Here is a 15,468-nt window from a genome sequence, read left to right as displayed (position 1 = left end):
TTGTTTGCAAGTGGAAAATCCTACTCATTTCAGAAAATAAGACGGGGAAGGAATTGTTTTTCAAGTGGAGGTTATATCACCAACTAAGGTTAATGCCATAGGAGTTTGGAAGCAGAACAACTTGAGATTTCTTTCAGTCCTGCTACAGGATTCAGAGATATTTGCAATGGGCACAAAAACAGAATGACATAAGGAGTATGACTGAAGTGTGGGAGACCCTGGGGAAATCCGTGGCAAATTATGACTAAAAGTCGCTGTTGCACGTGAGCACAAATCCAGACAAACAGATGTGCCGATTCGTTTTTGTGCATGTATCACCCCATGAGAGGGTGTGGGTGTGCTGGCCGTTCTGCTGCCGCTTCCCTGCTGCCTTACACGCGTACACTCCCTGCTCAGCTGGTGAGATGGGGAAGGTGAACAACATAAAAGCACTGCCAGAGGGCTGGGCTGGTAGGGCAGAGAACACTGCCTGGGCTGCACTTTTAAATGGCAGATGTATCTGTTACTAGCATCCAGTTCTGCTCTGTGGACACAGTGATGCAGTCTTTGCCACCTCACTTAGATACAAAGATTTTGTTAATTAGGTTGGGTTTTGTGGGTTTTTTTTGATGGAAAAATTGTGTAGGCTTCTTGCTAGTATGGAGATGTATAGTGTATGGTACACAGCAGAGTGGAGGAGTGTGATTCAGTCTCTCCTGTCATTTAGTTTGCATGCTGGCTTCTCACTGAACATCACAGATTGCGCTTTCTGTTTCTTAGTTCATCGTTGCCCATTCTGAAATTGGTAAGAGTCACACAGAATCAGAGAGTGGCAGGGGTTGGAAGAGACCTTTAAAGAACACCTAGTCCAACCCCCTTGCTAAAGCGGGTCCACTGAGCTCTGATGTTTTTTCATGTCACCATTCTGATGTGCTCTTCTAACCTGTTATTCTTGACAAACTAGATTGTTATTTTGCTTAACTCTCGCCAGCATCTAATAAACTGCTGGCTTAGGGCTTTTCTTTTTAGTGTGGCTTGGGAGTATTTGGCTTTCTTCAACAGGGGGCTGGATCTCCATGGGGAAGGGTGTCCATGAGATACCAATTTTATTCCTTGGCACTTTGCAGCAAGTTCGTTGCTTGTAGCTTTTATTAGGGTGCCAAGAGGAATCTGCATACACTTTTCCATATGTTAATGCCAAGATTGTTTTGTAGACAACATTGTTATCATTTTTATGTCCATACAGCTATGCAGGTGTATCGTTTCTATACTCTCTGTGTGAATTCCAAATTGTGCCACAGACTTCAGCGTCAGGTCAGAAACGAGCCGAGTTGCTGCCGAACGGCACCGTCGGTGATTTTGGCAGAAGACCTGTCTGCCGGACACTGCAGGGAGCCCACGGTGTGGCGGAGCCTTCACCAGCGTTGCTCGAGCAGCCGGTGCGACTGTCCCCGAGCGCATCGCCCTGCGGCGAGACGCGCCGCGCGGCTCCCCCCGCCCCGCCAGCCCGTGTCATTCCCTGGGGCCGTGCCACCAGCGGGGATCGCCGTATTCCGCGGCCCCGCCGCCGCCAGCGCGCAGTCACGCCTCACGGGAGCCGCCGCGGCCGCAGCCCCGCCGCCGGCCGTCCCCCCGCGCCGCAGCCCGGTCCGCGGCGGCACACACGGGCACGGACGCGGACACACGCACCCGCGCACACGCACGGCAGGGCGGCCCCCGGCACCGCCCCGCACCGCGGCGGGCAGGGCAGGGCAAGGCAAGGCAGCGCAGGGACGGGAAGGGAAGGGAGCGCGGCGGCGGCGCGGAACCGCCCGGCCCGGCCCGGCCCAGCTCCACCGCCCGCCCCCCACAGCGGCCGCCGCGGCGCGGGCCGTCAGGAGCCGCCGCCGCCGGAGCTCCGCGCCCGCCTGAGCCATGTCTACCAGAGGTGGGTCTGTGCCGCGCCGGCCCGGACGCCGGGCTCCGCGTCCTGACAGCGGCTCGGGCGCGGGCGGAGGAGCCGCGCTTGACCTTGCGCGCCTCGCCGTGCTGCAGTGCCCTGGGCGGAGGTTGCCCGGGCGATTTCGGGGCGGGAGGAGGCGAGGAGAGTCTTTCCTCGCACCGGCCGTCGCCTGCCCGGTCCCATTTTGCGGCTGGGCCGGGGAAGGGGCTGCGGAGCGGGCTGCAGTGGGGCTCGGCGCCGCAGAGCATCCTCTGGGGACGGGCACCCGGCCGCACCTGCTGGGCGAGGCGTGGTGGCCCCGCTGCGCCTTCTCTCAGCGCTCGGGAGGCGGCGGTTCGGTGCGGTTTAAATGCTGACGGGAGTGTATGTGTGCAGAGAAAGGACTATGGTGGTGAGAGTGGGTTTAGGGTCAGAACTCGGCGGTTATTACTGCTTAGAAAATATTAACTGACAGGTACTGGTGTGTCTGTTAAGCGCTAGTAAGGGAGGTATTTGGCTTGTCCTCTCATTTGTAAAGCAAGTGCTGCCGTTCGGGTGTGGTGGTACCTCCAGTTCTCATGGTGAACATTTACATCTGGCTTGAAATTAAGATTGTGAAGTTCTATTTCAAATTTACATTTGTTTTAATAATGCCCTAAACTTGAATAGCCTTTGTCCTTTGCATTCATTTGTGCATAGCCTGTGACTGTGCGATTGGTCATTCTGGGCTGGAGATGAACAGATAATCCTCATTGACTGCAGATCCTGTCTTGTCCCAAACTTCTGCTTCTGATGAAGGTGTGGCTCGAAGATAGGGTGCTTTTGTTGGTGGGGTTTTTTTATTATCATTAGTACTGATTAAAGGACTGGAGGCGTATAGTTAAGCATTTTCTGCATGTTGTCATAACAAAGCAAAAATACTTGTAAGCATCCCCTTGAAGACAGAAAATTATCTGCACAATAATGACAATTAAAAACACTCCCTGGTTAGCCCTGAACTGAAAAAATACTTTGTCAAAATTATGTATTACAAATTAACAAACCCCTGACTGTAGAAATACATCTTATTTGGTTTTTTTCCTTTATTTCTCTGCATCTTCATGTATTAAGTACTGGTCATCATGAACCAGCTCTTTCATTTGCTTGGGTTCCTGTTGACATCCAAATGAGCTTCATGCACATGGAAGGCATTGTGTGACTGATGAAAAGTTGTCAGCATTTTGTGGTTAGGACCATATTCCTAAGGCGTCACACCCATTCTAGATATAAATAATAAATGGTGTTATAGCAGCATAATTCTTTATGGCACAGTAGAATTTTTGCTTTAGGAAGAAATGGACTGTATCAGTCTCCAAAGAATCCATTTACGGGAGGACACTAAGTATATTAGCATCAGTGCTGTGCTCAGGCTGCATTAGTACTTGTGAGGGAATATCAGCAAAGCTTTATAATGTAGATTAAATGTGTTATCTTCAAAGGGGTACCTGCATTTGAGGAAGCGACAGACAAAATTTGCAGTTTCAACTCTGCAGAGACTCCCCAGAACTGAACTGTACAGAATGTGAAGCCAGAGAATGTTTGCACTGGCCATATTCCCTTTGTCTCCATCCTCATCCCTCTTTCCTATTCATCTGCACCAACACATGATGTTTGGTGCCTGCCTGATTCTGCTGGATTGCTGCTTGGAGAAGAAGGGTGAATTCTTTCTCGGCCTCTCCTGTGCCATCTAATTTTTTTCAGAGTAATTAATTGGAGAGAGAGAGAGAGAGAGAAAGAGAGAGGGAGTCCATTGGACCTCAGAAAAGCAGTGAATTCATAAAACAATTTAACAAATGGATTTAGTTGGAAAATAAGTGTGTCTGTGCAAGCAGAGACTTATTCAGTACTGAGCCAAGGCTATTTGTGTATAAAGCAGTATAGATCACTATGAAACACATTTTAAACACTACTACTGTTAAAATCTTACGTATGAACTTACTTTTACACACTTAGGTGGTGTGATGAGTTGTAATGAGATTACTCATGAGAATGTAGCTCAAATAAGTGAGTCTTCAAAGGATTAGGGCTTTGTTCAAATGTTAGTGATCCTTTGCTTCAGGAGGGCAAATTGCCTCATATATATGCAGTCTCATTAAAACCACTGTATCATTAGGGTCTGCATGTTCAGCAAATATTGATTGTTAATATTTTGTGTTGTATTAGCTGTCCAAAAGGTGATCATTATTATACTGAATGCATCAGAATGCACCCAGAGCTGCCTGCTTATTGATTATATACCAGGTATAACAAGAATAGCAACAGAGTTAAACATCCACCTGTGCCATTTTTATTACAAACTGCAGAACCCTTAAGATTCTGTGATAGTAAAAAACATCACAATATTATCAGCGTTCAATCTGTGGAGCTCTCTATTCATCTCTTTTGCTCCAGGAGGCAGCATGGTCTAGTGAACTAACTGCAACATGACAACATAAACTGCTGAAATCCAGCAGTACCCCTGTACTTTTGAACCATTCCTTTTAACTCTTCTGCTTTAGTTCCCTGTTGTTATTTTGCCAAAGCTACCTGTATAGTCAGTGACATGATAGGTTGTAAACATAAGCATCAAGTATAACTAATAATACAAATTCCTGGAACTGTGCCTTGAATGGAACTCTGCATCTAGAGTTTTATACTTACCTTCTTGTACAATGGAAATAATGGTAGCTAACTTTTTCAGAGGAATTGCTTAGAGGACTAATTAATAGCTCACCCGTGCTTGAAGATGAATTTTTGGGACATTTCCCTTATTTTCTTCCACCCTTCCCAGACTAGGTCATTGCAGTCCATGCCTGTCCCTGACTTCTTCCTCTTAGGAAAATATAAGATCTCTAACACTCTTCTGCTGTTTTCCTCACAGCTCTAGCTAATGTTTTAGCCAGATGAAGCAGCATAGATGAGTATTCCCTGAAGCTTGAACAAATAATCATTTTGTAAATCTAGTGACTGAACAGAGAGCCGAAACAAACTTTGAAAATCCCTTTTCACTTCCCTGTCAAGTTGGAGTCCTTCCCAGGGCACTCTCAGGACTTGCTCTGCAGCCAGTTGAAATCAGTGGAGAGCTGTCAGTGACGTTGGTAGAGCTTTTCAGTTTTGCAGTTTGGAAAAAGCTTCATATTCTACTTTCAGCTGCTCTTAAGTAGTTGCTATTAGGACTCATACATGACTGAATTTGGGTGTTGGAGTAAGCCTTGTAGATTGATGCTTACCTAAGGGCTTGCTTGCAAAGAGCTGTAAATTCTCTGGATGAAAGACGTTTTTCTAAAGCCAAGTATAACTGTGACCTACTTGTGCATGTTATCTCAAACTGCTTAAAAACTGTCAAAACTACTTGTTATCATGAAGGTCTAAGTTAATGGAAAAAAGACTATTTTTAACTGTTACAATCTTCAGTTAAGCTAAAGCAAACAAACACAAATGGTAACATTTAGTGTGGTCAAATAGGAAGATCTTTGCTAAATATTTTTTCTAAATGTTGAAAGAGTTTAGTCCAGTAGTCAACTACTTCAGGAAAACCAATGCCTGTAAAATTGGAGATTTATCAGTGGTGGTGTCTTTTCAGCCTTTGTTGTGCCATAACAAAGATCACTTAATTTGGACAGAAGCCAGTGTTAAAGAAATATTGTTCCTCTCTAATATTAATAGGTTGCACTGTGTCACTCTGATGCTACAAATGTGGGTATTGTAGAGAAGGTAACTGCATTTTTTTACTTACTCAGTAGTCCAAGTAGTAGGGTTGTTTAGCTTGAGAATTTATTTTATATTACAGTCCTTATCTTTTCCTGTTTGATTTTCCAACAAATGTAGACAAAGCATTTCTCACTGCAGACAAATAATTCACAGTAACAGTGGTGTGAGGGAGGTTTTGTCCTCACTTTATAGGTGAGACAAGAACTGAAATGATTTTTTTTTCTTTTCCCTGAGTCTCAGAGCCAGGTCAGAACAAGAGAATTTCTACCTTCTAGGCCTTGTCTCAAGCTCCTCATTTGTTCTTACATAAGTTGATAATGGATTTCTAACAGAACGTAATAAACTTCATGTCATTATGTTTTGTTTTGGTAACAGTTCTTTATTTATTCACAGTGTACACATCACTTGATTGATCTCACAGTTGTGAAATATTCTGTGAAGAAATCAAAGAGATGAGAAATTTACATACTAAATCTTTAATTCCAACATATTCCACCAATAACCTTTATTTTTCTTTTCCAAGTTTTCTTGTCCTCATCGGAGAGCTTTAGACATGTCTGTTGTTCCTGGCAGGGATGGTTTTGATTGAGGTCTGTTCTGTCTGGCTTAAAAACTAACTGCTGGAAACTTCTGGCCAACATTTTATTATGGCCTGTGATTGTCACAGTAATATTACTAATATCTAAAGGAACCAGCCACTTATCAGGTGGTAATATTGTCTGCCATATCCTTTCTGAAAGCTATTCCTGTTTTTCCTATTCATTGTCAAAGGTATTTCTTTGAAGAATGTAATAACCTCCCTAATCTGTGGTGTGACTCGTATGTGACTATCACCAAGTGCTCTCAGGCCAAGAGACCTGGAGAGCGAGGCAGTGTGAGCTGCCTGGACATTTCCTTTATTTTAGAAGTAGAGAATTTTAGCATGTTTGGAGCAGTTCATTATTGTAGCTTCTAATGTTTCCAGTCCTGTTGACTTCCACCATTTTCCTTGGTATAACTAGCTCCATAGCCCGAAGGAGCACGTTCTTGGCAGGGTTCAGTGCTCTGCAGCATGACCTGAGACAGAGCTGTTTGTGCAGTCGTACCCACGCAGCTGCTTCCCCACCTTGAATACCAATGCAGTGGAGAATTTGGAACTCCCTCTGAAGGCTTATCTTCTCCTGGGCTTTGTCCTGAATTTCTTCTGTACTGATTTCATACTGTTATTTAATCCTATCTGTGCTTTATTTATTCCAAATACACGTAATGACTTTTGATGTTTTCTCTAGTTATTCATTTTAGGGCTTGAACCTCAATTTAGTGGCTTAAATAGCTCAGGATCGCACCTGGATTGTCACTGCAAAGCTATAGTTGTCTGTACATGAGCGTGAGTAGCTTCATCCACATCTTTAGACTTAGTAGAGCTTTTGTTTTGATGGGGGGAAAAGAGCATGTTTTACTGAGGTATCCAACTTAAACACTAGTATCTCTTAAGCTGCTCGTTTTTAAGTTTTGCTTCTTCATGCTATCTTTTTTTCACCTCAGTGAAGCTTAATTTGTGTTAACTTCTGTGATTAATGAAAATTAGTCCTGAATTCATGGAAAAAGTTGCATAAACTAATGGCAACAACAAGAGGAAACTGGGACAATGAGGCAGAATCTATTTTAGATGCATAGCCTTGAAAGGAATTGCACAGAAGGAAAATAAGCATGAGCTTATGGATAGAAAAGCCAGCAAAATTGCTTTTTGTAAAAAACACCAGAACCTCATGTGTTTTGTAGTCTCTGAAAACAATTTTTCAGGGATCTGTTTCATTTTTGGCGGGCAGGGTTTTATTTTCTTTTAATAGGTTTGAATAGAATATTTTGAATTACTTTTAATCTAATCTGTTAGTAACTGAAGATGAAAACCACACATGGTTAGTTCATGTGACTGGTGTTTTATTTCTTAGTTTTGCAGTATAAAGGCAGAAACATGCAGCAGAAAGCAGACTTTGTTCTGAGACCAGCAAGTAGCCCCTAATGTTTTTATTACATACTGTTTAGGCTACAGCATCTTTATAATTAGGTGTTGTTCTTCATTAAAACTCAAAGAAAACATGTGGACATTATACAGTAATAGCAGAAAAGAACTTTGGGAGACACATTTTTTTAAATGCCCAGACCTATTGTGGCGTGTTTTGAGGAAGAACTTGACTTTTAGAGGCTCAAACCCAAATCAGAATCCCGATTCTGAAATTCCAATTCTGATTTTTACCAGTCCCATGTGTGATGTAGGGAAACCTTTAATTTATAAACATGGTTGGACCAGACAGGCTTCAGCGAGGTACACCTGTGATGGAGTTGTCATATGTTCTTCTTTTCCTATTTGTAAGCCAGAATTAGCACTTTGGTGAGTCATTTTGTTCCATGTAAACCATGGCCATGAAATACAGCCACTTCTGTGCTGTTACAGTTTGTTGTAGTAAGTCTTACGTGGCCTTGGAGTTACTTCCTCAAGGCTAGAAAAGGTTGTGTGTACTTCATGTTTGTTGAAAACTATTAATCTGTTCATCTGGGCTCTACATTTTGAAGTGGAAGGAGGATCTGTTGTCGTCATTGTAAAAAAGTCTGATGTGTCAAAATGTATGATGAGCCAGAGAGGCCTCTCTGCCTTGAGAGAGGAGGTGCTGGGGTTTTCCTGCCACGCTGCTAGGGTCACAGTGAGACACAGATAGGAGAGATGCCTGCTGTGTGCAGCTGTCACTGAGGGATGCTCTGGTTGGATGCATGAAAGAGGAAACATGCAGAAGATAATAGAAAATGATGTTTTCAAAGATGAGGCAAAAGGTGCTTTTTTCCACCTGTGGTATTTTTGCAGTTTCAACTTAGGGAGTAATGCAAGAAAAGCATTCCAAGCTAGCCAGCATTTTGTGACACTCTGACTCGTTGAAGCACTTATTGCTGTCTGGATCATGCTGAAAAGTGCAGTAGGTGTTGCTGTTGATTGATGAAGACAACAATGTCTTTTTCTGGCTTAAGCTCGTAGACTATTTTATTGGTAACTTATTGGCATTGTGCTTGGCAGTGCTTCTTTTGGAGACAGGTCAAAGAAGCGAGTGGTCTTACCACAGTGGACTTAGCAGGGACAACATGATAAATTCTGGCTTGCTACTTCATAAAGACATTTTAGTCTGTTTTTGAATTGGCAAAACAGGCTGTCTATTGTCAAAGAGATGGGCATGTTTTAATCTAAAGCACTTAGCTGAAAGTTTCTGTAATAGTTTTCAGCATTTATCATTCCTTTGCTATACCTGGAACCTAAACTTAATCACTTCTAATGTGCTCTCATTTTAACTACTGTTTCCACCTATGTAAGTCTTGTGTGAGTAAGGGCTGTAGGATTTCACTCAGTAAAAGGATTCTGCTTTAATTACTGTTGTTATGAAACTGATTTTTTTTTTTTTCTATCACATCACACTTGTATAAGGCATCTTTGATCAACACAGAAGTCAACAAAACTGTTGCTGTTGTTCAAATTGCAGTTTCCTTTTAACTAGTGATGAAAGCTTTCGGTTTATTTTTGGCATTAAAAGGTCTGGGAGACAACCAGGTTGGATAAGACCTGAAACCTAGTTAATGATAAAGAAACATAGCTAAGAGAGTATTACAGCTCTGAAAAAGATATTTCAGCTCTAATTCACTGCAACAGTACACAGACCGAAAACTCAAAACAGTTTATGCCAAAGTACCGACTTGCTCTGGTGTCCTAGGTTGCCACTTCTGTTAACAAACATTTGTAGATCTGAATTCAGTAAAGAGTGTGTAAGGTGAATGAATTTCATAAGACTAAGGGTGTAAAAGAAGAGTTGGATTTAAGACTTGTTTCACTGAAGGTGATAGTAAGTACTTTGTTCAGTGGAACACAAATATAGTTTAGTCTGTGGTCAATAAACAATGTGGAAAACAATGGTTTTCTCAGAATGGAAACCAAATGGAGAAAACTCTTTTTTTTCTTGAATGAAAGTATATCCGAGTGAAGCATAAATCTAAAATTATATTTAGTTGCAAAAGGAATTGTGCTGTTATCCATTAACTAACATTTCATGCCTATTAATGAAAGTCAATATAATGTACGAATACTCATTTTCTCTGCCAGGACTTTCTTTATTCCAGTTGGAAGGGTGTGTACATGCATGAACAGATTGTGCTGAGGTATGTGTCTCTGTTCCACAAAAGGAACTCTGCAGATGTCTTGAGTGGTTCACAATAAGCAAAGCTGTAATACCTATTACCTTTCACTGGAATTGTGTCCAATTTTACTTTTTTAATCTTACTTTCAACCATTCTTATGAATGTTCTCCGCATATTAGTGTAGATATGCAAGACAAAAATGGAATGGTTCTATAGCCTTCTGCAGCTGTTGTATAATTTTCTTCTTTATTGTCCTAGTAAGCCAATAAAACAATGACATGATAATCAGACAATCCTCTAAAAACCTGTGGCATATGTAAATAAGAACAAAACTTATTGCAAGAAGACAATATTGTTATATAATAATGTGGTTAGTTAAAACTGTTTATTTTACTTTATGAGCTGGAGATAATCCCAAAATTATCCAGTCCAGACTTTGATCTAAGGAAGAAAAATAAAACTTTGATCATTGTTGAATTGGCAGCTGCTATAAAAAGCCTATGTCATATTTGTCTCTTAGTAACACTGGCTAAATCCAAAAGAACTGATAAAAGAATTTGATGACTGAAGTTTAGGGATGCTTTCTGACTTGACCTAAAGTGCTCTCTGCTCAAAAATCTCTATAAATATTTTTTTCTGTTTTCCATTGCCAGATGTTTTGATATTTGAGATGAATGTCAACAGTGTTTTGTGTACTCAGATGTGTAACGCACATTTGGAGTCTAGTGTTTCAGGGAAAGAGACTCTGGTTAACTGATTATGTTCATATCTAATACGATTAATTTAGAACAAAATTATGGTGCCAGTGTCTTGCTTTACTCTCTGAAAATGTAACTTAAACTTTAAAAATTTTCAGTGGCTAGTGCCTGTGACTGTATTACAGCTGCCACAGTGACACTGTGTTTCTTTCAGTGCTTGTAACATTCGAAGTAGTTCCGGACACCTACAGGTAGGAAACACCTCTTGTGATGTTCTGCCTTTGGATTTGCAGCTGCACAGTGGCCAGTCTTTCTAGCTCAAATAGTATGAAACTTAAAGGAAAACTTCATTAAAAAACCAATAATTTCATAATAAATTGGAATGTTTTGAAAATGACAGAATTCAGTAAATCACCAAAGCTCACAGCTTGTAATGTTTGTTTCTCTTGACTTCCTACCCATAATATATTCAGTAAGGAAAATTTCATAAAAATTAGGCTCAAATGGCAGCTGATTTTAGAATCTTTAGTGTGTTTTATATATCTAGATATAACATGCCCTCGATGCCTTGCAGAGGTTTTTGAAGTCTATGTGGCAGGGATGTTGAGGGGTTTGTGCAGTGTTTGGTACAGTGTTTGAAGAGTGAAGTGCCATGAAGGGGATGTTACTGCTCTTCCTTCAGCCAGGCTGCCATGGCACTGTGCATTCAGTTTGCTTTGCACAGTAGAAGTTCAGCAGGGCAAGAGTCCTTCTTTTGCTGTGAGTTTTCCTGTCTGACTCCCTGCTTGATGCAGATAATCTGCAGATTTAAAGTTTCCTTTAATTACACTCGCCTTATGTTTTGGGCAGTAAATCCTATTGATTTAAACATGTTCAAAATTTAGATGTGGGAGATTTTGAGATTTTTGGTTTTTTGCAATAGCAATTTCCCCCTCTTCCTCTTGCCCTCTGGTGGAAGCCTCTGTGGATACTGAGAGTTCTCATTCTCCCTTTCTGCAAGGCATACAGGCCAAGCAGACCAGTACTATATGAGGCACTTTATTCTCTGTTCATTGTTGCCACTCTGTATTTATCAAAATCAAAAAGACTGTGTGCCTGAAGGGGGGATTAAGAATCCTACCATCTTGCTATTTATGGTGCTCAGGAGATATTTTTAGTAAGGGTTGTTTGTGCTTCTGCTGAGGGAAATGGCTGAGAGAGGGTAGGTCAGGAGGCAGCCACCTGAAACTAATGAGTGCCGTGGCTGGAACTGCAGGGAAGGGGTAACCCCAGCAAAGATCCCTTTGGTTGTTGTGTGCATGGATATGAATGTGTCTGTGTACACATAAACAGATTTGGAGTCTACTTATAGATAACAACTATAGAAACTAAAATCACCTGAGATCACTGCAGCCATTTGAAAGAGGGGAGGCAATTAATTTGTGTTCTGTTCCACCCAGTTTCTCTTCCTGAAAGATTATTGGAGTCACATGGAGTGGTTTTTATACTCGCTTTCCATTGCTGAACCCTCCCTCCAAATGTACAGGTCCAGCAAGATGTGTATGTTGCTACTACAGATATCACGCAGTTTTCCAAGCAAGCAAGGTGAAGACTGAGATTTTTTCTGCCCTTGTTAAATTTGCTTCCTACACTTTCCTCTGGAAACTGAAAAGCCACAAGAGCAGTGAGTGAAGGAGGCAGTGAGTAAGAGCTGGAGATGGTGGAAGCAGAATAGAAGGGCACCTGAGAATAGTGAGCAAAAGAGATATATTTAAAGCAGAATGAGGTGAGAGAATGTGCATGGAAATCCTTCCTCAAGCTGGTACAGAGACAGAACTGACACAGACCAGAATTGGCTGTGAACCTAAAAAAGATGAAAAGAGATGGGAGTAGAGAACATTTGGAGAATTACAGAAAGGGACTGTAAGTGTTCTGATGTAAAAAAGATTTCTGTTTTGGTTTCTTTGGTTTTTGGACACCCTAAGTGGCCTAGCAGTCACTTTAGGGGAGTGTGTGCTGGAACAACTATCCTTACAGTTGCTGCAAATATTGCTGTGGTTTTCTGAAGGAAGCAGAGGGAAGTATTGGTTTGAAATCGCCTGAGGTAAAACTCTTAGCAGCCTAAAACCTCTGAACGCTTCATAGACTGATCTAGGAGCTGGTGCTCTGCCAGATCCTATTTTTAAGCAATTAGGTTTCTCTCTCAACTGCATGAAGTTACGCTTCTCTAGCAATATTACACAAGCACAGGGCCTGGAAAGGGAGGGGGGAGCACGTGTGCAAGCATATGACTTTTCGGGGGAAAAATATAAAATTGGAGTTTGGTGCCATGTTTCCCTGTTTGCATAGCAAAGAGCTGATTTTCAGTGAGACTGAGCAGCTCCAGCCCTGGTGTGTTTGCATCCTGCTGAGTTACATAGTCCATGTTGTTACTTTGAAGTAGAATCTGCTATTTTTCTTGAATACATAGATAATTCTTTTCTGCTAGTGCTTTTTTTGCACTGCAAGTTGAATTTTCAAACAGAAGTATTAAGAGATTTCCTAGGGCATTTAGGAAACCCCGTCAGCTGGGGACTGTAAAGAAACTAGAAAGCATAATGCCAGCAGAAGTCCCATGCTAACTCAGCTACAATATCCTTCTCATTTCTGACATGTCTAAAGGGCACCACAGATGCAGCAAGAACTGATCAAAAGTATTTTTGTGAACGTAAGAAATAGCTTTCTACTTTCAAAATACACTTATGTAGATGAAATTGGGAAGTCAGAAAGAGTAACCAGAAGACAAAATAAAGTCCAGTAGATCTGTAATTCATCATTTCATTCTGTCCAACATTAGTTACTGCTAATATTTATGGCTTCTGTAAGCAGGCTGCTCTTAGTATTCATGGTTCATCTTGGGATTGCAAATGTTTAGCCTCAAACTAATTTTCCACTAGGAGCTGGAAATTAAAAACCTTTCCAAAATGGTTATTTTCCTATTTTATATATCTTGAAAATGTCAGGCACTACTGTTGGCTACACTTGAACGTAGTATTCTCAGTATAAGAGGGTAAGACAGACACAGCAATTTGATCTTTCCAGACTGCTTCAGAAAATAATCAGCATGCCTTTTATTTCTGGTCTATTTCTTGCCTCAATGACTGTTTAGAAACTGCAGTGCTTATTTTATGGGTGAAGAATATATTGACAAAAAGTCCTCTTAGGTAGTGGAGCCGTTTGAAGACAATATATCTTCTCTTGTGTTGTACAAACCTGGAATATCTGTAGAGGCCAGCAGAGTAGTTTCAGATTTGTGCTAATCAGAGAGGTGATTTGGTCAGATTTTTGGTAATAGTATGAGTTAGAGGAAGACACTGAACAGGGAAATGGTTGTAGAGACAGTTCATCCTGCCTTGAGGCAGGATGAGGCACATAGCTTTTTCAAGTCCTTTTCACCGTTAGGATTTTGTAACTTCTAGTGTCTGTGCTGTGGGACATATGGGTTTATTCAGCTGTGTCCAGCCTGAACCCGTGTTTTGGAGACTTTATTTAAAACAAGGTGTTTTGCATGTTTGTTTGTATATGACAACATTGCGAAGAACCTCAGCAATACATTGTTATTTAGAAATTTAGTTAATAATAAAGATATTTATCCTTTGGCATGTGTAAAAGAATGTTAATTGTATATACAGTTATTCTCAACAATGAAGCCAGAAAGCCAGGTAAGTATTCCCCCCATTTGCAAGTACAAAGATAGGTGTTGTGATCTTTGGGGAATCTTTCCTTCTGGCAGTTACAAGAGTCTAGGTACAGTCTGTATTTCATCCACAGACTGCTTTATCTCATCTAGGACATGCTAGATAACATACTCTCCTAGAAGGAAGGTGTGAAAATTACTTATAGATGTTTCTAGAGTGTTATGACTGATGTCAGATGTAGGTCAGTGCAAGGAAAATAATTTGTATAAAAACTGGAAATTCATCCTACTCTGAATGAATTCCAGTTCTGTATATTAATCAGAATATTACTGTCCTTTCCTCCCTCTGTGCTGAACCCTGCTCTGAACTGAGTAGCTCTGTTGATTTCTTTTGCCATCTTGGCAATCATGTTGGAAAACTGCTGGAAACACAAGGAACTCTACAAATTGTAAATGCACGTATGTAGATGTCTTTATTCAGCTGCTGATCGTGATTTCTGGTTAGCTGAACCACAGGCAAGTATCCTTTTCTTTTTCTGGCTTAGTGCATAGTTTGCTTTCTAGTCATGCCTTATCTCCTCCAAAGAAAGTGCAGTATCTGGATATAGTTGTTATTTAGCTTTAATACCTCTTTGGGATAGCTTATGTGCTAGTAGGGGCATGGAGGTCTTACTCCTAATCTAGAGCATGATAGCTTTCTGTCTTGGAGGACATAAACACTGTCAGCAAGACAAAAAGAGGTGAGAGTTTGGTAGCTAAGGGCTGAGATAACCACAGGCTTTCATTACCATTACATTTTGAAAGGTAAATAACTTGTAAAAGTGAACTACAAAAGGCAAAGCAGGCTGTTGCATTATGTTTTCTAATGCTGAATTCATATTCCCTCTTTGATTTCTTGTGTATCTTTTTTAAGCAGAGATTTAGCAATGTCTGTTTTTCAATTTATTTGACGTTTGGCCATCTGGAGCTGAGCAGAGCTTTAGTCACACGTTAGCTGTGTAAAGTAGAGCAATGTAGGATCTAGAGATCAGATTCAACACTTAAAGTAACCGCAGTGGAATTAGCAAAGTTATGTCAGGAGTGGACTGGGTCTTTCAGGTAGCCGTTTGCTATGCAGGTTACTGGTATAAAGATGCTTGGGGTGTTTGTAGTAAATTCATGGAGAAGTAAATGGAAACCAGTCAAATAATTTCTAGTACTTTGCTTCTATCCAAGTTAAAACAAGTATTAAAAAGTATAAAGTACTTCAGGGATGGTGTTGGATTTGGTGGACAAGTTCAGGTATATAATGGTATTTCTATTTCTTTGAAAATGAGTCTGTCAGCACACTTCTT

The 15,468-nt window shown here is 41.2% G+C and overlaps 1 protein-coding gene across 1 annotated transcript in view; it reads left to right on the top strand.

The window, feature by feature from the left end:
* The first annotated feature begins 1,733 nt into the window (after window positions 1-1,733).
* Window positions 1,734-15,468, top strand: part of ABLIM1 (actin binding LIM protein 1) — a 195,498-nt gene continuing 181,763 nt past the window's right edge. Inside the window, exon 1 of the mRNA XM_062001128.1 lies at window positions 1,734-1,906. Coding sequence (XP_061857112.1) covers window positions 1,894-1,906 — 13 coding nt within the window. The 5' untranslated portion in view covers window positions 1,734-1,893. The remainder of the gene's footprint in view (window positions 1,907-15,468) is intronic.

This window comes from Colius striatus, chromosome 8 (assembly GCF_028858725.1).
Source record: "Colius striatus isolate bColStr4 chromosome 8, bColStr4.1.hap1, whole genome shotgun sequence".
NCBI lineage: Eukaryota > Metazoa > Chordata > Aves > Coliiformes > Coliidae > Colius > Colius striatus.
This window is presented reverse-complemented; position numbering and strand designations above follow the sequence as displayed.